The 22,176-nt window shown below is 41.6% G+C and overlaps 5 protein-coding genes across 5 annotated transcripts; 3 read left to right on the top strand and 2 right to left on the bottom strand.

Moving 5' to 3' along the window:
• Window positions 1-561: 561 nt before the first annotated feature.
• On the bottom strand, window positions 562-1,093 carry LOC114658839 (histone H2A). The gene has a single exon (XM_028810905.2). It carries the CDS (start codon window positions 964-966, stop codon window positions 580-582), a length of 387 nt encoding a protein of 128 aa, XP_028666738.1. The 5' UTR covers window positions 967-1,093; the 3' UTR covers window positions 562-579.
• Window positions 1,094-1,837: 744 nt separating this feature from the next.
• On the top strand, window positions 1,838-2,292 carry LOC114658845 (histone H2B 8-like). The gene has a single exon (XM_028810912.2). It carries the CDS (start codon window positions 1,869-1,871, stop codon window positions 2,244-2,246), a length of 378 nt encoding a protein of 125 aa, XP_028666745.1. The 5' UTR covers window positions 1,838-1,868; the 3' UTR covers window positions 2,247-2,292.
• Window positions 2,293-6,252: 3,960 nt separating this feature from the next.
• LOC114658850 (histone H4) lies at window positions 6,253-6,603 on the top strand. Its single transcript, XM_028810918.2, has one exon. The coding sequence runs from the start codon at window positions 6,292-6,294 to the stop codon at window positions 6,601-6,603; it is 312 nt and encodes a 103-aa protein (XP_028666751.1). The 5' UTR covers window positions 6,253-6,291.
• A 1,027-nt stretch (window positions 6,604-7,630) lies between these two features.
• Window positions 7,631-8,084, bottom strand: LOC127529387 (histone H2B 5-like). The gene has a single exon (XM_051932768.1). It carries the CDS (start codon window positions 8,047-8,049, stop codon window positions 7,672-7,674), a length of 378 nt encoding a protein of 125 aa, XP_051788728.1. The 5' UTR covers window positions 8,050-8,084; the 3' UTR covers window positions 7,631-7,671.
• Window positions 8,085-8,765: 681 nt separating this feature from the next.
• On the top strand, window positions 8,766-9,191 carry LOC114658840 (histone H2A-like). Its single transcript, XM_028810907.2, has one exon. The coding sequence runs from the start codon at window positions 8,784-8,786 to the stop codon at window positions 9,168-9,170; it is 387 nt and encodes a 128-aa protein (XP_028666740.2). The 5' UTR covers window positions 8,766-8,783; the 3' UTR covers window positions 9,171-9,191.
• Window positions 9,192-22,176: the final 12,985 nt, after the last annotated feature.

Here is a 22,176-nt window from a genome sequence, read left to right as displayed (position 1 = left end):
AGGGGAGTATCTATGTATTTATGCACCCACCGCATTTGAAATGCTTGAAGTATAACTCCTACATATCAGATAAATGGCCTTTGAAGAAAATTAAAAAAATGTGATATTCTAGGCTTAAAAAAGCCCAGTCTGTATACAGTACTTCTGTTTTGCTTGGTCAAGAGCTGCAAATAGAAATAACGGAGCAGGTTATTTGTTCTTCTTTACTTAAATCCCGCCCAGAACCCTTTAATTCAAGCCATTTGAATTAGGAATTAAGGGTGGTTGTGGGCATAAATGCCACTTCAACAGGTCAACAAAATGAGGAGTACTAGTCCCAAACATACCATCATACTGCTAGCTCAGATATAAAACTAGACCAAGGGGAACCTTCAGATCAAACCCTAATAGAAACTTCAAAATAACTAAATTTATACAGATCAAGCAATATACAAGGAACGAAGTACTAGTGGTTAGGACCTTAGGTTAATAACAGAACTGTATAATCAAGATGCAGTACCCAATGGAAGAAAGCTGTAATCAGAATAGATGGGTGGCTCTGAAAAGAGCCGTTGAGGTTGATGGACATATTGCCATAGTTTACTTGCTCTTAACTGCTTTCTCGGTCTTTTTGGGCAAAAGCACGGCCTGGATGTTTGGCAGCACACCGCCCTGAGCAATGGTTACACCGCCCAGCAACTTATTGAGCTCCTCGTCGTTACGCACTGCCAGCTGCAGATGACGAGGAATGATTCTAGTTTTCTTGTTGTCGCGAGCAGCATTACCAGCTAACTCGAGAATTTCAGCAGTCAGATACTCGAGCACAGCAGCCAGATAGACAGGAGCACCAGCACCTACACGTTCAGCATAATTGCCTTTTCTCAGAAGCCTGTGAACACGGCCAACAGGGAACTGCAACCCAGCTCGAGAAGAGCGAGTCTTAGCCTTGGCGCGTGCCTTACCACCAGTCTTTCCTCTTCCAGACATGTTGAGATACCTTACACGGAGCAATCTACTGTAGTACAATGTTCTACAATGCCTGCGCTGCGCTCTTATAAAGGCTTCCTTTTGGCGCGACGAGCCGGACGAACAGAATGCTGATTTGCATGTGCTCCTACGTCACTTGACCTGCGGCGACTCTAGGGCGTGGCTCTCGAACCTCTTTGAACAACGCTCTAAATTCAAAAACCTCTGTAATGTAAAACGTGCATTTTTTTGTTTTGATAGTTCCTGTGTTCAGTCATGCATACACATATTTATTTTAAACATTACGTTTCTCTTCCTGGATTTCACTGCACTGATGTATTTATTTTTCATGCATAACTAATATTACATCTATGTCCCCTTATCCTTCACATTACACCGACTGGTCTGATGTTGAATGATATTTCGGTAGCACGTTTCCTTTTTAGAAGGCTTTGTTGTTGAAGGGGCTATATAGGAAAAAATAACTCTATGAGCACAAAAGGGCGGTATTCATTGTGCCTTATTCTTCATTTACTGTATTGTTACAAAAGACCACACTCGCCTTCGCATACTGATTACTGAGCTTCTGTCGCTTATTTCCTTCAGCCCTGTAATTTTTTCTCTTGTGAGGATGTGCAGCTGAAGTTTTGGTTAAGTCCGCTTTGATGAGCTGATCACATGTTGTATCAGGCGCGCGCAATAAATGATCTAAAGCAGGTGGGAATGTTGGGTAAAGAAAGAAAGATCTTGAAACGTACTTTTGAAAACAGAAAACCCAATAGCAAAACTGCGCGCGAAAAATTGATTCCAGTCATTAACACAACGGTCGTTGGTGGCCACGCCTATCGTTTGTATGTTTGTCTTTAAAAAGCGGAATCTGAGCAAGTACTGCATTTACTTTTCTGTTGCTATAGATTGCAGCTATGGCTGAACCAAAAGCCGCTTCTGCCCCTAAGAAGGGATCAAAGAAAACCGTTTCTAAGAGCCAGGCAAAAGGAGGCAAGAAACGCAGAAAGACTAGGAAAGAAAGCTATTCTATCTACGTGTACAAGGTGCTGAAGCAAGTTCACCCTGATACTGGTATTTCTTCTAAGGCGATGGGAATTATGAACTCCTTTGTGAACGATATCTTCGAGCGCATCGCCGGTGAGGCTTCTCGTCTAGCGCACTACAACAAGCGCTCGACTATTTCTTCCCGGGAAATACAGACTGCTGTGAGGCTCCTGCTACCGGGAGAGCTTGCTAAGCACGCCGTGTCAGAAGGCACCAAAGCAGTTACCAAGTACACCAGCTCCAAGTAAACTGCAGAATTAGTAATCGAAACCAACGGCTCTTTTCAGAGCCACCCATCTACTCAAAAAAAAGAGCTCAGTTACCATGGAATTTGCGTGTCTTTCCCGTATAGTCTGGCATGCTCTATCCGCGCCCACTTTACCATTTGGCAACTCGGAATCACTATCCCACGTGTGGTCAAGTCCGTCTCGCTTTTCTCACCCAGACCGACTTTGCTCTAATGTGTGAGTACGAAAACTAAAATGGTACACAATGGCAAAAGGGAATTTCATACTGACAGAAGTTTGGATCGATATAACTATCAACTTGGGAATAAAGCGCTCGCAAATGCGTCGCTCTTAGAAACCGAAATCTGCAGCTAACGAGAATCGAGTCCTCTGAAATATGTCCAAGACCAGAGAGATGTTGTATGTAAATTAGGCAGTTCATAAAGCTGCTGAGTAGATCTACGAGGAGTCTTCTATTGAGAACATAGCTGTTACTAATTGGATAAAATGAGATGGGGCAGATGCGCTTTTAGGTTTGACCTAGGAGTCTCAGGGCTGGTCCCATGTACCCGGGTATTATTTTAATACTCCTTCGTTCAATTTTGATTGCTCATTTTAAAAGCTGTGTGAATATTGAATGCTGCTTTTTTCTTTTTCCTCACTGCCTAATGGCTACTGCCATCTTCTATTCACAGAATTCGATTGTGTGGAAAAATATTTAGTCTCCATTATTACAGTATTTGTTTCTGTAAAACATCTTAGTATGGTCCCCTGGATTGGATCTTCATATTTTTTTACAGACAGAGGAAAGGAGATAGTGAAAAGGAAACCCAACTGAATATTAATCTCAAGTTAATCAATTTTTTTTTATTATGACTTTAGGAAACACCTACGGAAAATGTTAGATTTAGAAATACACAAGGTGTATACTGTAAAGAAAAGAATGACCTGAAGTGCAAATTTATTAACTAGATTATTTTTGTTCTCCTTCCTGTACACCTCGTAACAAGCATGAAAATGAGTGCTAGAAACTATTTCCAACTTAAGTTTTGATCAGGGGAAGTGCCCCAGGGGAAAAAAGATGGTTTATTGTTATTAGGAGTCAGAGTGGCTAATTCGTGCTGACTTACAGCTTCTGGTTTGTTGGTGGGTTCAGTAACAACTCAGAATGGAGTTAAACATTTTTCTCCAGGTGCCACTGTAAAAAAAAAAAAAAAACCTTTCACCCATTGCACGGCTGACCCCCAATCAAAAAGTGTGTGTTAAGTTCATGGACAGCTACAAACAGGATGAACTCACACCTCCTTCCAGGGTTGGTCCATTGTCTCCAGGCTAGTATCTTTCCCCATGACCCTAAACAGGATTAACAGATTCTTAAAATTAATGGGAAAATTAGCAATCTGAATTACTTTATGGACAAAATCACTACTGTCATCTGAAGTGTCTTTCATCTTCCAGCCTCTATCCTGGAACAGGGCATTGGCCAGTTCTTCAATAGTTTCCCCTCCTTTAACAACACCATCAGTATTGGTGATTTGGGTCATTAGCCATGCTGGGAGTAGTTTGGGAAGCTTGTTTGATGATTCCTCTCCTGCCTTTTTCAAAATCACCTGGCTGTTTGAGTTCTCCTCTCAATATGTCAGATAGCTGTCAGTTGAGGTATTTGCTGAAGCAGACAGAGTCCTTCATTGCTCCTTTAAAGCTACGTAGGATGAGATTTTTTGTGTGTTTTGTTCTGTGGGTAGAAAAGAAAAAGCTTTTGCAGTGTGGGGTTTTTAATTTTCAGCATTCAGTCTGTCAAATGATGAAAACGTTGCATAGTAATTAACTTGCACATTGATATTTTTGTTAATGTAATTTAAAAGGATATGCGGAGAGGAGGGAGGTATATAAGAGTATAGTTTCGAACATTTTTGTCATTTTCTTATGAAAGACAAATGAGGGCAATAAAAACCCACTGTCGACAATTTAAGCCCTCCTGAACGCCCTGTTTGCCTGAAAGGGGGTGAGTTATCATTCACACGGGCAACAAGGAGTAGACAAGATAAAGATATAATATTCAAGAAACCATGACAGTATCATTCATTTAGTACCTTTCAGCTCGTCCATTGATAGTAGGTTCTACGTGGTGTATTAACTGCTTTGCTCATGGGTCTTATGCTCAGTAGTGATGTGTCGTTCGCGAACGAGCCGGCTCGAGGAGCCGATGCCCGTCGAGCAGAGCCGAAGCTTCAGCCGCTCCTGCTCAGCTCTGCTGAAAGTCCATTCGGCAGGGGCGGGACTTTACTTATATGGGCACACAGAACATTGGCTCATAATGCCAGCTCGTTCACGAACAACACATCGGACTAGGATCGTACCATTATGTGAAAGAAGGAAGGAGGGCAGACGCTCCGAAGACAGCGAGTATTGATACAGGCCAGGTACGCTCGGTGTACCTGTCGCTGCGACAGACGAGGAGCCAGATTTAAATGCAAGCGCATCGTGAAGAAAAAAAGAAGAGTGAAGAAATGAGTGAAAGCCGAAAAAGAAGCAGCATCTGGCTGCATTTCAGTGATATTGGAGACTGCAAAGCTAAGTGCAGAATTTGTAATATGAAAACATCCGTTAGAGCAGGGTCAACAACAAACCTGCACAGACATATAAGAACCACCCACCCATCCGTGCAACTGGAGGAGAGCGTACCCTCTCTCCTGCCATCCACTGACCCTGGAAAAGAGCCAAGTACTTCTGCTGCAGCATCCACTGTCTTACCGAAAACTGCAGGTATAACACGGTCTTCAGTTCAAACCAAAATAAGCACATTTATTCCAAAACAAATGACGCCAGACAAACAAATAAGTGTCGATGAGGAGCTGGCTAAAATGATAGCTAGCAACTTTCAACCATTTTCCATTGTGGAGGACAGAGGATTTACAACTTTTGTACAGGCCTTAAACCCCATGTATGTTCTCCCTAGCAAAAAAACTTTGTCCCAAACAATTATTCCATAACTATATATCTGAGGATGGAGTACAACACTGTGCTTTCAGAAACCACTGCTCTGGAAAAAAGGTAGCATTTAATGACAACAGAGCTGTGGATGAGGCATTTCAAAGAATAAGTGCAGCAGCAGCAAGATGCAACCCCAGCAACCTGTCTGCTCCTCCATCAAAGGGCCAAGAGGAAGAAATTGGTGCAGGGCCGTGTTCACAGGAACCACAAGCTTCTGCTGTGTGGAGGCTCTTTAACGAAAGAGCAACAGGAGACACTGCAAGGAGAAATCCCACAGCTGATGCTATGCTGGAGTTGAGGTCCTATCTTGAGGAGCCCCTCGTCCAAAGAGCTGAAGACCCACTGAGCTGGTGGGAGGCCAAGGCTGCAGTCTACCCACACCTGGTTAAGGTAATGGTAGGAAGACTTTGCATTGTTGCTACATCGGTCCCCTCAGAAAGAGTCTTCTCAAAAACAGGACAAATAATCACGGAGAGGAGAAATTGCATCAGCCCATCTAAGCTGAGGCATCTGGTATTTCAGAATGCCAACCTGGCCTAAAAACTTTTATTCAAAGAGTCATAGTGTTGTGTTGTTGTTGAGTTTGGCCTTTACTTTATTTTGTTTGCTGTGGTTTTGTGTTAAGCTGTTCATTTAAAGCTTTTATTAAAATGTTAAACAATAGTAACTGTGTATTTATTGTAATGAAAAAATGCATAAAATACGTAATGTCTGAAAACAATGAATAAGAAATTGCTTAGGCTATACACAAACCATTCATAATTGCTTAATTAGGCTAAAATATAAGCATCCAAGTGATACTAAACGAAGAGCCGTAAGAGCCGGCTCTTTAAAGGGAGCCGATCCAAAAGAGCCAAAGCTTTGAAAAGAGCCGGAGTTCCCATCACTAGTGTATTAACTGCTTTGCTCATGGGTCTTATGCTCAGATGCCGAAAAGCGAATTCAAAGAGCAACTTCCTGTCGCACGCTCAGATATTTCCTGTGTTGTGTTCGAACAGGTCGTCTTTACTTTAATATAAAGGGAGGGCGCTGTTCCTGCAGTTATTTATTGTTGAAGTGAAAGGGAAACAATATGTCTGGACGTGGCAAAGGAGGAAAGGGGCTAGGAAAAGGTGGTGCAAAGCGTCATCGTAAAGTGTTGAGGGATAACATTCAAGGCATTACAAAGCCTGCTATCCGGCGCTTGGCTCGTCGAGGTGGAGTGAAACGTATTTCTGGTTTGATCTATGAAGAAACACGGGGAGTGCTCAAGGTGTTTTTGGAGAACGTTATTCGTGATGCTGTTACTTACACCGAGCATGCGAAGAGAAAGACCGTGACTGCTATGGATGTGGTATATGCCTTGAAAAGACAGGGTCGTACTCTGTATGGCTTTGGAGGTTAAATTTATCTAAAAAAAAATAAATCCAAAGGCCCTTTTCAGGGCCACCCACATTTTCTATTTGGAGAGCTTTCTTTGGGTTGTATTCTGTACTGCACAATCGAGTTTAGCTGATCGAAATGGGAGTATAAGGTTTTTAAATTGACCTTTTTTTGCGAAGCTGCTCGAAAATATACGGTGTAGAATCTGATTAGTCTGCAGCAACTTTCATTCTTAGAGCCTTATTACAGCCGACTTGATTGCCATCAGTGTTTTCCCGTCTTAGCCATAAGGTGTCATTTTTGCTTGGCTGAGCTAAAGAGAATATGCAAGATGTAATACAAGGCTGTTAACCATTATGAATGTAGAGAAAAGCCAAGCAAAATGACACCTTTTATTGGCTAAAGATTACAATAGGGCCTGAGTTGCCTCGAAAGCTTGTATATGTTTATATACACACTAGGACAAACTGAGAAATTTGAAATGTAACAAATAGGTTAATTTAACAAGAGAAAAGAACAATATTAAGATCTCCGGATAAGAACTGTAACAGTCTAAGTTTGTAATGAGTTTTCGTAAACAATCTCTGGCCATAAAATTTGTCTTTATTCAAGCCATGTTGTATTAAATTTTAGCATAAGTTTAACTTCCCATTCTTTTCTCTCGCTGTGTGTTGAAGAGGGCCGCTACAGGAACATCTGTGTTGCCATGTTTAATGTGACTGGAGCTTGAGTGACGTTTACACTTTTCCTTAGCAGCGATATAGCGAATTGCTGTGCAATGCTAAGATTTTTATTGTAGAAATCTTGTGGACCCATTCGTGCTGTTTTTTTTTTTTTTTTTTTTTTTAAATCGTTTAACCACCCACTGTAAACAAAAGTCCGTCCGACATAACCGAAACGGACATATGCCCATGAGGGAAATTGGTCCATAGCCGGAAAGTTGTAATGGAAACCAATCGGAGCGGCTACCAGGCGAAAAGAATACACACATACCCATCAGAAGTACTGCTTTCCAGGTCGATGGAGCGCTTTATTGAGAGTAGGTGGGAGGCTCTGAAAAGAGCCGTTGGTTTCAATCAAGTAGTTCTGTTTACTTGGAGCTGGTGTATTTGGTAACGGCCTTGGTACCTTCGGACACAGCGTGCTTTGCAAGCTCTCCCGGGAGTAGGAGCCTCACAGCAGTTTGGATCTCCCGGGAAGAAATGGTCGAGCGCTTGTTGTAGTGCGCTAGACGAGAAGCCTCACCGGCAATGCGCTCAAATATATCGTTCACAAACGAGTTCATAATTCCCATTGCCTTAGAAGAAATACCAGTATCAGGGTGAACTTGCTTCAGCACCTTGTACACGTAGATGGAATAGCTTTCTTTTCTAGCCTTTCTGCGTTTCTTTCCTCCTTTCACCTGGCTCTTAGAAACGGTTTTCTTTGAGCCCTTCTTGGGAGCAGGAGCGGATTTTGGCTCAGGCATAATGGCTGTCTTTAGCAACAGAAAACTGAAGCACTGTTATGGATTCCTCCTTTTAAAGGCAGTCTTACAAACAAGAAGGGTGGCAGAGTTGGGCGTGGCCACAAACGATCGTTGAATTAATGAAGGGGGCACAATTCGCGCGCGCGCGCTTTTGCAGTGCGCTTTCTGAATTCAAAAGTACATTTCAAGAGATTTATTTCTTTCACCACCCAATATTCTACTTTCTTTAGAACAGTTATTGCGCATGCCGCATAAAATATTTATGATCAGCTCATCAAAGGAAACTTAGCAAAATAACTTGCACATGATCGTAAGAGTTAAATTTCGCAGGGCTGAAGGAAAGAAGCTGCAGAAGCTCAGTCAGACCAGTCGGTACAATGAAATTGAGGTGTAGTATACAAACATTACAATACATCAGTGCAGTGAAATCCGGGAAGAGAGAAATACTGTGTAAAAATAAATGTGTATGTATATATGTAAGACACAGGAATGGTCAAAGTAATAAAAAGGCACCTTGCTATTTTTTCTTGGAGCTGTTTTTTTCAGCTTGAAGCGTTGCTTAATGGTGCTCGAAGGCCACGCCCTGGAGCTGCCACATGCCGAGTGACGTAGAAGCACATGCAAATCAACAGTCAGTTCGTCCAGCTCGTCGCGCGCTAAAGAAGCCTTTATAAACACGCAATGCAGACAGCCATTCGTATTTTATTGCAGAAACTTGTTGTATCTGCTTCAATATGTCTGGAAGGGGGAAGACTGGCGGCAAAACATGTGCCAAGGCTAAGACTCGCTCTTCACGAGCTGGGTTACAGTTCCCAGTTGGCCGTGTTCACAGGCTTCTGAGGAAAGGTAATTATGCTGAGCGTATAGGTGCTGGTGCTCCCGTCTACTTGGCTGCTGTGCTCGAGTACCTGACCGCTGAAATTCTCGAGTTAGCTGGGAATGCTGCTCGTGACAACAAGAAAACTAGAATCATTCCTCGTCACTTGCAACTGGCAGTGCGTAACGACGAGGAGCTTAATAAGTTATTGGGTGGCGTGACCATCGCTCAGGGTGGTGTGCTGCCAAACATTCAGGCCGTGCTTCTGCCTAAGAAGACCGAGAAAGCAGTTAAAAGCAAGTAAATTAGGGGTATACGTTTATCAGTACCAATGGCTCTTTTCAGAGCCACCCATCTGTTCAAATGGAGCAATTTTCCATTAAGATTCCATATCTTGTTTGAATAGCAGGTTTTATTAGGTAGGCTTTACATCCTGAACGTTAATGTTATCGTTTGTAGGTGATCAAGATTTTGGCCTTTCCAGTTTGGAATTTAAGCAGTAAAATTTTGTGTGTGTTCACATTTTTCTGAGTTTCATCTGAAGTGCCTCTTGATTTTGCTTTATAAGTCTCAGAGGGATAAGTGATATCACTATTTTTAAAGTTGACACTGATACAAGTGTTTTATGTGCCCATTTCCAATACTATATACATATATTTTTAAAGATCATGTAAATTTGTTTTCAAATGATGGAGATTTGCTAATATTAATTGGTCTGTTTGTATTTAACTAATACCAAAACACAGCATCGAGGTCCCCATAACAAGTTTATTCACAATATATATTCACTGAATGAATGTCATTTTTCTTGCCCCTGCTATGGATTGACTGGGTATTGAGTGGCTGTAGCCTATCCCATCTATCATAGGATGCCCATCCATTGTAGGGTGGCCACACACATCCTATGGGCAGTTTACTGTTGTCAGTTCACCTAAACTGCATATCTTTGGACTGTGGGAGGAAACCCACACAGACAGTGAGAACATGCAAACTCTACCCAAGGATGACCTGGGTTGCAAAACTCTGTCTCCTTCATGCAAGGCAGCAGTGCTACCACTGCTCTGCTGTACCACCCAGAATGAACAATCAAATGTAATAAAGAAATGTGAATTTTAATGTTTACTTTTTTTTTGTATTAACATTTACTCTTACTCAGTCGCTATTTTTCGGAAAGAAAATGTTTTCATCTTCAAATTAGGTAGAGCTATTAAGCATTTTGCAGTGTTAAACTACTTAACATTTTTATTGGTATTGGTTATACTGTCTACTAGTGATGGGAACTCCGGCTCTTTTCAAAGCTTTGGCTCTTTTGGATTGGCTCCCGAATGGCTCTTCGTTTATCACTTGGATGCTTATATTTTAGCCTAATTAAGCAATTATGAATGGTTTGTGTATAAGCAATTTCTTATTCATTGTTTTCAGACATTACGTATTTTTATGCATTTTTTCATTACAATAAATACACAGTTACTATTGTTTAGCATTTTAATAAAAGCTTTAAATGAACAACTTAACACAAAACCACAGCGAACAAATGAAATAAAGGCCAAACTCAACAACAACACAACACTATGACTCTTTGAATAAATGTTTTTAGGCCAGGTTGGCATTCTGAAATGCCAGATGCCTCAGCTTAGATGGGCTGATGCGATTTCTCCTCTCCGTGATTATTTGTCCTGTTTTTGAGAAGACTCTTTCTGAGGGGACCGATGTAGCAACAATGCAAAGTCTTCCTACCATTACCTTAACCAGGCGTGGGTAGACTGCAGCCTTGGCCTCCCACCAACTCAGTGGGTCTTCAGATCTTTGGATGAGGTGCTCCTCAAGATAGGACCTCAACTCCAGCATAGCATCAGCTGTGGGATTTCTCCTTGCAGTGTCTCCTGTTGCTCTTTCGTCAAAGAGCCTCCACACAGCAGAAGCTTGTGGTTCCTGTGAACATGCCCCTGCTCCAATTTCTTCCTCTTGGTCCTCTGATGGAGGAGCAGACAGGCTGCTGGGGTTGCATCTTGCTGCTGCTGCACTTATTCTTTGAAATGCCTCATCCACAGCTCTGTTGTCATTAAATGCTACCTTTTTTCCAGAGAAGTGGTTTCTGAAAGCACAGTGTTGTACTCCATCCTCAGATATATAGTTATGGAATAATTGTTTGGGACAATGTTTTTCTGCTAGGGAGAACATACATGGGGTTTAAGGCCTGTACAAAAGTTGTAAATCCTCTGTCCTCCACATTGGAAAATGGTTGAAAGTCTCTAGCTATCATTTTAGCCAGCTCCTCATCGACACTTATTTGTTTGTTTGTTTGGCATCATTTGTTTTGGAATAAATGTGCTTATTTTGGTTTGAACTGAAGACCGTGTTATACCTGCAGTTTTCGGTAAGACAGTGGCTGCTGCAGCAGAAGTACTTGGCTCTTTTCCAGGGTCAGTGGATGGCAGGAGAGAGGGTACGCTCTCCTCCAGTTGCACGGATGGGTGGGTGGTTCTTATATGTCTGTGCAGGTTTGTTGCTGACCCTGCTCTAACGGATATTTTCATATTACAAATTCTGCACTTAGCTTTGCAGTCTCCAATATCACTGAAATGCAGCCAGATGCTGCTTTTTTTCGGCTTTCACTCATTTCTTCACTCTTCTTTTTTTCTTCACGATGCGCTTGCATTTAAGTCTGGCTCCTCGTCTGTCGCAGCAACAGGTACACAGAGCGACAGTGTCGCTTTGTGTACCTGGCCTGTACCAACTCTGTACCACCCTTCCTTCTTTCACATAATGGTACGATCCTAGTCCGATGTGTTGTTCGTGAACGAGCCGGCATTATGAGCCAATGTTCTGTGTGCCCATATAAGTAAAGTCCCGCCCCTGCCGAATGGATTTTCAGCAGAAGTGAGCAGGAGCGGCTGAAGCTTCGGCTCTGCTCGACGGGCATCGGCTCCTCTCGTTCGCTTCAAAGCATCGGCTCTTAGAGCCGGCTCGTTCGCAAACGACACATCACTACTGTCTACTGCATTTTAATTAGGAAAAAGAAAAACACAGACAGAACCCATGACAAAATGCTCTGACAGTGATGATTTACACTATTATGTCTCATCCATTATGTTAAGTTGAGTGGTCAACATCAACATTTTAAATTCAGCTAAAAAGTCTTCTCTAAACCCTCGACTACATAAGTCTGCTAGCAGCACAGTTACCTGGATAACGTCTCGTGCCTCTTTACAACTCTTCTGCACCGTCCCTTATCTGGCAGTTGCAGTTATATCACCATGTTTCAGATTTCTATCTTTTTGATGTTTACAAACATCTTTCTGTTGGCCAGTATGGGTACTTTTTCAATACTTAAATAGGCTGCTTGTTTTGCCTCTGTACAACTCCTTTATCTCTTAAATATTACATCGGGTGACTGTATTCTTTTCCGTCTGTAAAAAGTAGCAGCATACAACGCTTTGCATTTGACCACAGTCTACTCTTGTGCAAGGGGTATGGGTTTATTATGGCATTCTTGTGTCACAGCGCGCCTGCTTATTTCAGTACATGAGATTGGAAACTGTGTTATGACTTTCTATGTCTTTGCAAGAACCTTGCTATTGTATCTTACAGAAAAAGTAGTAATCAATATTTATAAAGGTACTTGATCCCATATTAGTACAATTTGAGCATCAAAGTATCAATTTCTGTAGTATTGATTGGCCCATCCCTACTTACAGAAGCCTAGCTCGGAATAATGATTGTCAGTTGGCTGACCTGCTGAGGTAGCTTGTTAAGATGTGCGCCACTTTAAACGAGGCCTCTGCCGCTGCATTGGCCTTCTTCGTAAGTTTGGTGAACAGAGACTGTTATCTTTGAAGCGCTGTTTTCAGCTCCTTTATCATCTCTTTTTGTAAACTGCTACCCGCAGGAAAGTCCCATGAAAAGTTGCTGTGGACCTTTTACCGACTGACTCGCTTGCACCGCAGATCAGATACACACTTATCATTTACATTTCTGAAGCAGAACTCTGTTTCCAGCTCTTCATGAAAGTAGTATGTTTTTAGCCTCTTATTAGTGTGGGTACCTGCCGTGGCCATGGTTGCTGCCCATCTCACATCACCACTGACTAATCAAGCATGACAGCAGCGCAACTGTTTCATTGACAACTAATTGGCAAATAATTATTTTGTATAAGAAGGGGATGGGGTACCTATGAATTTGATTAGTCAAATTTGATTGGATATACATGTAAGTTGGTTTGCCGAGTAACTAATCAAGTTTTCAAATTTATTTAGGATTCATTAACCCTTTGGCGAGGTACTTGGAAAGGGGTTGCAAGCTACTGGTAACTCGCGAGCGACGTGTTGGAGACCCCTGACCTAAACAGACAGAAGGAAAATATTGTCATTTAATTAGATGCACTGTAATTCAGCAGCAGATAATAAACACGGGACATACATTACCTCTGGACCTCAGAAATAGCACTAGCTGTTGTACTGGAGACTCGCTGCAGTGCATCAAGATGATATGTCAAACAGATCCCAGAGATCCTGATCTTCCTGCTGAGCTGAGGTCCCTGGTGTTGCTGATAATAATAATTAATGCAATGGTACAGATGTGAATTCAACACATTCTCTTGTCAGCCTTTTCACTGCTGTCTGATGTAGGATTTTAATTGATTAATAATAAATAAGACAACCACCCAGGAGGATGCCATAATATTTTGGGATTTTTTTTTAAGTTAATCATAATTGTTCCAATAATTCAGCAATGCTCCTACTTTATTTACCATACCTTTCTGCGTTGTAGGAGGCGGGTCTATGGCCTTTAGATTTTTATCAAGGTAACTAAGGTACACTCATTTTAAGAAACAGAATAATACAATTTATTGATAAACACAAGGATTATAAAAATATGATAACTGTATACAGTATATATGTGTGTGTGTGTAAGACTGGACACACACTAAGCTGACCACCTTATAAAATGTAGGCTGGCTGTTTGCAGGTATTTAGAGTTCTACTTTATCGTGGCCAAAAAATAAATAGTTTTACAATACCAGGGGGGTATTTTTCGTACGTGGATTACTCGTTTAGCCAGATGTAGTTGTTGACGATTTTGCCTGATCCTGGATCTGTCGGTTTTTCTAAACTCTTGCTGGATGTGTTGTCATAGCAGCACATACAAATCCTCAAACCTGCTCGGAGCAGGTGTGTACTATGTAAACGAGGATTAGCTCACACACTTAATCAGTGTCAGTACATGGAATTCATTCAGTCAGGGCTTCACCGTTCATGAATGAGCAACCAATTGATGTTGGTGTGCAAATTATAAGAAGAGAATTTCATATAGAGAGGGTTTTGCACGATCTGCAAGATCCTTTATTGCTCCCAGAAGAAATTATTTTCGAAAGATACCGCTTTAGCCGAGGAGGAATATTGTACCTCAAAGATTTATTAACACCTTATATTCAAAGTCAAACTCGGCGAAGTCGGGCTCTCTCAACCACACAGACAGTAGGCATTGCTTTGAGATTTTTTGCAAGCGGCATTTTTTTTATATAATGTAGGTGATGCGGAAAATCTCTCTAAAAGTGCAGTTTGCCAGGCAATTCGTAAAGTCTGTTTTGGCTCTGAAATATTTCCTTCGGGTTTTCATTGTGTTTCCTGGACACCTGAGTGTGCAGACAATAAAAGAGGCGTTTCATGCCATTGCAGGTAGGTAATACACAGGCAAAAACACCCACAGTTCCATAAATAATCTCACAATCAGCCTAACATTCTCATTACCCAGGATTTCCAAATGTGATTGGGGCACATGGGACTGATCAGAGTGGATTTTGATCAAACATTATTTGGAAAATGTACCTCTCCTCCTGATGAATAATCAGACACAGTGTCTTCATCAAATATTTGACCTTCGTCAATATCTCGTTGGTCAGACACAAGTTCTAGGGATATGACTACCTATGGCACACATTGAGGACAAATATATGCAATGACCATCTGAAATGAAGTGACCACTGCATCCTGCCACTGGTTCTGAGGAGGAGCTTCCCCCTGGAATGCCCTCAGAAACAGGGCGATGGGCATTTTGCTGGAGAGCCAACTCTTCTGCAGGGGTTAGGTCTGGACCGCGTGGACCTCCACCTGTTTTTTGCTTGTCTGCCTTCTTATTAGCTTTAAAATTAATGTTTTTATATTATATATGATTATTTATGTTAACAATTCTTTAAATAGAAATATACTAATATTTACCAGTTTGAAGTATATTCTTGTACTTCACTTTAACCTGTTCCCAGGTTCTTCTTGTGCTCACGTTTGATCTGGAATTATGACACATTAAATAATAATTAATCTGACACATAGGAAATGAAACGCTGCATTCAGTAAGTACAATGCACACCACTTAGCGTTTAATTTGTCGGCCACTTTTTGCCAGCCGTCTTTTCTGGTTTGTGCTGCTTTTGCAGTGTTACCCCTTGTGCATATTAAATCTTGAAATTCTTCATGTCCTTCGAATAAAACGGTCCTGCTCCGCTTGTGTGAAAAAAAATACGCCCGTTCTTTCATCATTTTGTTACAGCCTATCAAAGACTTGCTGATCGTGTTTTCTAGACTCAATATATATGGACTTTTCAATCAGCGCAGGTGCGCGCATTCATCTCAGATGATTAGATCCAGGAAACTAATCTACTACACGGCTGCGTTTGAGAAACCGACTTATCCCGGATGAGTTTCACTGACATTAACTCATCCAAGATGAGACATCTGATCTCGGATGATTTAAGCGACGTACGGAGAATACCCCCCAGGTCTTTAAAGATGATGTCAGATGTTGTGTAGAGTTGTTGCTTTGTTGTTGCTCTGGGTTCAAGTTGAGTGCACTCTTTCTCTTTGCTACATGATCCTTGTCAGTGCTGTGCTGTTGCTTCCTCGGTTTCCCTTCTGTTGTCTGATGCCACTTCACACAGGAAAGGCATTTCTCATTCTGGCCCAAAAGTTTAGATGCTGAAGTTCCCTTCTTGAAGTCATGGCTTCTTAGTCTTGTCAGACTACTAGCACATAGCTTTGTCTTGACAGACTGGGTCTCAGCCTATGGTCCTCAAAGGAAAGATTTTGTCAAATCCCTTTCTGTAAGCAGGAATGACTCATAGCTTTTAGTTTCAGTGATTATGGTGCAGATGTTTTCAGTTATTTTGGAGAGTTCCCCCTCCCTGAGAGAATCCGCAGGGTGGTCAGTGAGTGTCCAATCTCTTGTTTCTTTGCTTCTTCCCACGTACTTTGAGAGATGGAGTGCATGTGGTTTTAAAGGAACTCCATTTACTTTATGCCACCAGCCCTGGGATTAAGGCAGGAACATTTTATGTATGGATGTAATGTGAGCTGCCTCCAAAATTATGTAAAAAAGGAGACTTAAAAATAGATTTAATTTGGAGAAATCAATACAACATTTTACTCATTGTTGGTTAGAAAACCTTTAAAGCAAAAGAAGGCAAAGTAAATGGATAATGCATATGTTCTAATTATGAGAGAAAGCTGTCATAAATAAGGTATTCATAATCATTTTCTGTGTTTTAAAATGGCACAGTGGTAGTGTTGCTGCCTTGCTGTAAGGTGACCGGGGTTTGCTTCCCAGGTCCTCCTTGCCTGGATTTTGCATGCCCCCTTCAGTCTGTATTTCCAGGTAATCCGCTTTCCTTCCATAGTAAAAAGACTTGCAGGATAAGTGGATTGGCAACACTAGTGTGTGGTTGGGGTGTGTGTCCTGTGGTGGATTGGCGCCCTATCCATCCTTTTTCCTGCTTTGCAGCCTAAGTGATCTGGGGTAGGCACCAGCAGCACCCAGGACTAAGAGAATAAGAAAATCTAGTCTCGGAATAATCAAACAAGAATTGGTTGTATTGTAAATGAAGCTGTACATGAGAAATATATGTACATGTAATTTAAAAGGCCACGTCAAGCGGACAGAGATATGTAAGAATATGCTTTTGGGTATTTTTGTCATTTACTCATCAAAAAAAAGAGGACAAATAGAAATCATTACCCACAATTTAAATCCACCCAAACACACTGTTCTCTTAAACGACAAAAAGGGTGCGAGTTAAAATTCACACCAAGTAACAAACCCAAAAAAAGAAAATCTTACGAGTCTCCCTTTTTTTAAGAAAGTGTAAGAGTCTCATTCATTTATCAGTTTCCATAACTCTAAATCCTGTTGAATTCCACGTGGCGGATTAGCTCCTTTGTTGGACTGGACTGGAATCTTTCTTCTCTCATGGAGGACCGAGGCAATGCCTCTCACACTCCTACATCTCTGTGTTTTTTAATCTGTGAGATTCTCGTTAACTTGTCTCATAACAATCACTTTTGGCTGTTTTGGTTAGGGGTTGTGCGAGTTCCTGTTGCTGAATTTTAGAATGGTTTAGGTGTTTAATCGTCCAGTATTGCCTTTGGTCTTTTGTGTTTCTTGTATTGACATTTATCATATTGGAGAATCACTTGAAGAGTTTTGTTTGGGTGAGTTTTTAGTTGGGTAAATAGTTTGATAGAACTTTTCTGAATGGACTGTTGAATTGACAGGGATTTGGTGTCTTGATGAATCAAGTCGTTGGTTACATATCATGGTGCGTGGAGTGCCATTCTTAGAGCTTTGTTTTGGAGGCACTGAATCTGACGGATGAGTACATTGGAAGCGTATCCCCATACTGGTGCTGCGTACAGTAACTGAGCTCTGATGATGCTTCTGTACAGAAGTATTTTGTTTGTAGTGTTCAGGTTACTTTTTCTATTCGTCAGTGGGTACAGTTGGCTGAGTGATCTTCTTGCTTTGGATATACAGTAATCCCTCGCTATATCGCGCTTCGCCTTTCGCGGTTTCACTCTATCACGGATTTTATATGTAAGCATGTTTAAATATATATCGCGGATTTTTTGCTGGTTCGCGGATTTCTGCGGACAATGGGTCTTTTAATTTCTGGTACATGCTTCCTCAGTTGGTTTGCCCAGTTGATTTCATACAAGGGATGCTATTGGCAGATGGCTGAGAAGCTACCCAACTTACTTTTCTCTCTCTCTCTCTTGCGGTGACATTCTCTGATCCTGACGTAGGGGGATTGAGCAGGGGGGGTTTTCGCACACCTATACGATAAGGACGCTCGTCTAGAAATGCTGAAAGATTATCTTCACGTTGCTCCCTTCTGTGCAGCTGTTTCATGAAGCGACATGCTGCACGGTGCTTCGCATACTTAAAAGCCAAACAGCCCTATTGATTTGTTTGCTTTTCTCTATCTCTCTGACATTCTCTGCTCCTGACGCACACTCCTTTGAAGAGGAAGATATGTTTGCATTCTTTTAATTGTGAGACGGAACTGTCATCTCGGTATTGTCATGGAGCACAGTTTAAACTTTTGAAAAAGAGACAAATGTTTGTTTGCAGTGTTTGAATAAAGTTCCTGTCTCTCTACAACTTCCTGTGTTTCTGTGCAAATCTGTGACCCAAGCATGACAATATAAAAATAACCATATAAACATATGGTTTCTACTTCGCGTATTTTCACCTTTCGCGGGGGGTTCTGGAACGCAACCCCCGCGATGGAGGAGAGATTACTGTACTTTCAGTGATTTGGTTTCTCCACGTTAGGTGGTTGTCCAGTATAACTCCCAGGTATTTTGCTGTATTTTGCCATGAAATGGGACGACCAAACATTGTTATGGTACCAGGCGGTGGTTTGTGCCTTCTGCTAAAAAGGATTGCAGTGCTTTTTACCGGGTTAATGCTGATTCTCCATGTTTGAAACCATTGCTCCAGGGTTGTGACTGCTTCTTGTAGTCTTTTTGTGACAACCTAAGTTTGGGTGGACTTGTAGAGTACTGCAGTATCATCTGCATATTGAGCCAGTGTTGTGCTCACTTACAAAGATGTTGAAGAGGATTGGTGAAAGTAGTGAGCCTTGAGGGACACCGGCAGTTATTTTCTTGAGTGATGACCTGATGCCATTTAACTTTATCTGGAATTTTCTTCCTTTAAGAAAAGAGGCTGTGAGGTGAATTAGGTAATTTGGAATACCTGCCTTAATCATTTTGTAGAGAAGGCCTTTGTGCCACACTTTATCAAATGCTTTGGATACATCAAGGAAGATTGCCCCGGTGGATCTATTAGTGTTGCAGCCTTTGGTGATGTATTCCACTACTCTCAGGAGTTGATGAGTGGTGCTGTGTCCAGTTCTGAAGCCATGTTGTTCTTCATTGATTATTTGTAGATGTTCTGTATATTTTTGAAGTCTTTTCAGTATTACTTTCTCAATGGTTTTAGCAAGAGTACTAAGTAAATTGATTGGTCTGTAGTTCTGTGGGAAAGATCTGTTTGTTCCTTGCTTAGGCAAAACTATGACATCAGCGGTTTTCTAGCATTCAGGGAAATGTCCTAGTCTCATTACCGCGTTGGCAATGTTGGTTATTGCAACAATTGCTTTGTGAGGTAGTGCCCTGAGAGCAGCATTTGGGATGCCATCTGACCCTGGTGCCTTCTTAGTGTTAAGATGATCAGTGATGTTTCTGATTTCTGCTGGAGTAGCAAAATCAATGACTTCTGGTGGGTTTGTTGATAAAAACTGGTTAGTTTCTTTATTTACTCTTTCAATGTGTTGGATATCTGCATTTTCAAAGTTTGGTGAGCACTGGAGTTCCAAGCTGTTTGCAATAACTTCTGCTTTGTCTTGGGTGGTATATACAAGTCCGTTTGGACCATGGAGGTAGGGTATAGGAGATTGTTTGTTGTGGAGTGTACGGGCGATTTTCCATTTGGTACCTGTTTGATGTTCCATTTCAGATAAGGTTTGTGACCATTTTTGATTCCTGATATCATTTAGTGCTTCTCTGATTTAATTTGAGAGTGCATTCATTTTTTGGCGGTCTTCTGGGTTACATTGTTTTTGCCACTTTCTTCGAACTCTATTCTTTTCTTTGATTTTCTCTAGTAGCCAGTTGGGAAAGGAGGACAGATTATTTTTGTTTGTATTATGAGCTTTGTATGAAGCATTTACCATTGCTTGCTTGATGCAAAGAGTAAGGGCTTTTGCTGCATGGTCTAGCTGTTGGGGTGTTTTGATTGTTGGTAGAGGGCCCAAGGATGATTCAAGTTTTCTTGTGAAAGTAGGCCAGGATATTCTTTCTTTTGTTATGTCATTGTGGTTTTTGGTGATACTGTTTGATCCATGTAACTCCAGAAGTACAGGGTTGTGGTCAGAACTCAGTTCTGCAATGGAGCTGATGAGTGGAGAGTGCGTTATATTTTGGAGAACTGCAATGTCTATTACATCAGATCTGTAACCATTAGGGTGGAACAGCGTTGGTTCTTCTGGTCCTATCACTATTAGGTGGTTTCTGTCTGCAAAACTGATGAGAAACCTCCCTCGTTTATTAGTAGTTTTGCTGTTCCAGGCTGGATGTTTTGCATTTAGTTCTCCTGCTGAGATCGTTGGAGTATTTGATTGGAAAAGTAAATCCAGTTCTTGGACAGGTAGATCGTTCTTGGGACTGTTGTACCCTGCAATTATTCTCAAAGGGCCATCTTTAGTATTTAGCATCACCAAGTTGGCTTCCAATGTGGTTAATTGTGGTGTGGGTGATTCAGACTGATCTATTCCTTTTTTGACAAGAATGGCTGTGCCTCCTCCTTTTCCTTTAATTCTGTCGCATCTGTATACAAAGTGACTTCTTGTTCTGAATTCTGAACTTGGACGTAAATGGGTTTCACTTATTAGCATTACATCAATTAAATGCCGATCCAAAAATTCCTGAAGTTCTTCTTTTTTGTTTTGTACTCCATTGGCATTCCAGATGGTTAATCTTAAATTATTTGGTGTGTGTAGTAATTTAGGGGCCATCAGAGAAAATCTTTACAACAGAAGGGATTGAGGACAGGATTATAGTTAGAATATCTGTTCCAGTTCTTGCTGCACATAATTTATCAATGAGGGACTTTGCAAAATGTAGTAATCTTCTGGCTTTGGGGCTGGAAAAAAGGTTTGTTAGGCTTAAGAGAGCAGAAACGTCATCTTCCTCAGAGGGACCAGCAGGGAGAGCCCCAGGCCTGTTTATCTGGGAAGCGAAGTTCCTTTCTAGGAGCGTAAAGGATGCAATTCGCTCGGCCTTCTGCCCGTCTGTTTTGTTTACTTTATTGTGACGCGATCTGTTTGAAGTAGGAGGTGATGGATTTGCGGGCTCTACTAGGCAGGTGTCCTTTCTTACAGCGTCAGCGTAGCTGATTCCTGCGGATACTGCTCTGGATGGTAGTGATGACGGTTGTGGCTGCTTCTTAAGAGGATTGTACACACATCCCCTGTAGTTTACTGTGTGATCCTGATGGCAGTTTGCGCAGGTTGCCTTTTCTTCTCTTGGTTTGTTAAAGTCACGTGACCAGTGGCTGTCGGCACAGCGCACACATCTGGATCTATTATAACACATGTTAGCAGCATGGCCAAATCTTTGGCAGCGGTGGCATTGACCAATCTTGGGTTTATTAATTAAATTTTCCACTTTAACACATAAGAAAATTAAATCAGTAATTTGAAATATGCGCTTACCTTCTTCGTTTCTTGTTAAGTGTACGAGCATCAGCGGGCAGGGGAGACGCTGAGGGCCTGCCTTCATTCTGCACACTTTAATAACAGGGAAGCCTCTTTCTTTAAGAGCCGTTTCTATGTCATCTTCACTTACAGATGTGGGTATACCACGTATGACTACTTTCAGTGGTTTTTCCGATTCCATCATCCAGGAGTGGAATTCAATGTTACCGTCTTTTAGGAAGTGAGAGAGCGCTCTGTAGTCATCAGCGGATTGTGGTTGAAGACGAATGCCGTCTTTAGTAGTGACTGCTTTAGAGACTGTGATGTTTTGTCTTTTTAGTTTGTTGTTGAATTGCAACCAGTTTTCCGAAGACACGGAGAATAATCGGTGGGACTTTGTTCAGGCGGCGCGCAGTGCGGTCTTGTTCTGGTCTTTGCGAATTGTCGGCAGGTGAGAGTGGGTTTGAATCTTCACATGAAGCTTCCATTTCCGATGTTAAATCGGTCAGCGCGCTGAAACGATTTCTAAGCGGAATATCTTGTTGAGGGGAATTTAGTAATGTCGGTTTTAGCTTCTTCCTATCGAGAGAGTGTTTGGAAGGAGAGATCTTGTGTTTTCCTTTCAAGGATGTTACAGGCAAGAAGGGACTTTCGGTCTCACTGCTGTTACCGTCTAAGTAGGTATTATCGTCCATTTCCGATTCGCCTTCAGGGCTGTGATCAGACAGGGTTTCGGGTCTTTTTCACCTTTGGAAGGTATGCCCTAAAAGTCATTGTTTGG

Source organism: Erpetoichthys calabaricus, chromosome 10 (assembly GCF_900747795.2).
Source record: "Erpetoichthys calabaricus chromosome 10, fErpCal1.3, whole genome shotgun sequence".
Taxonomy (NCBI): domain Eukaryota; kingdom Metazoa; phylum Chordata; class Cladistia; order Polypteriformes; family Polypteridae; genus Erpetoichthys; species Erpetoichthys calabaricus.
The sequence above is the reverse complement of the archived record's forward strand: the minus strand, read 5'-3'. Positions and strand labels throughout refer to the sequence as shown.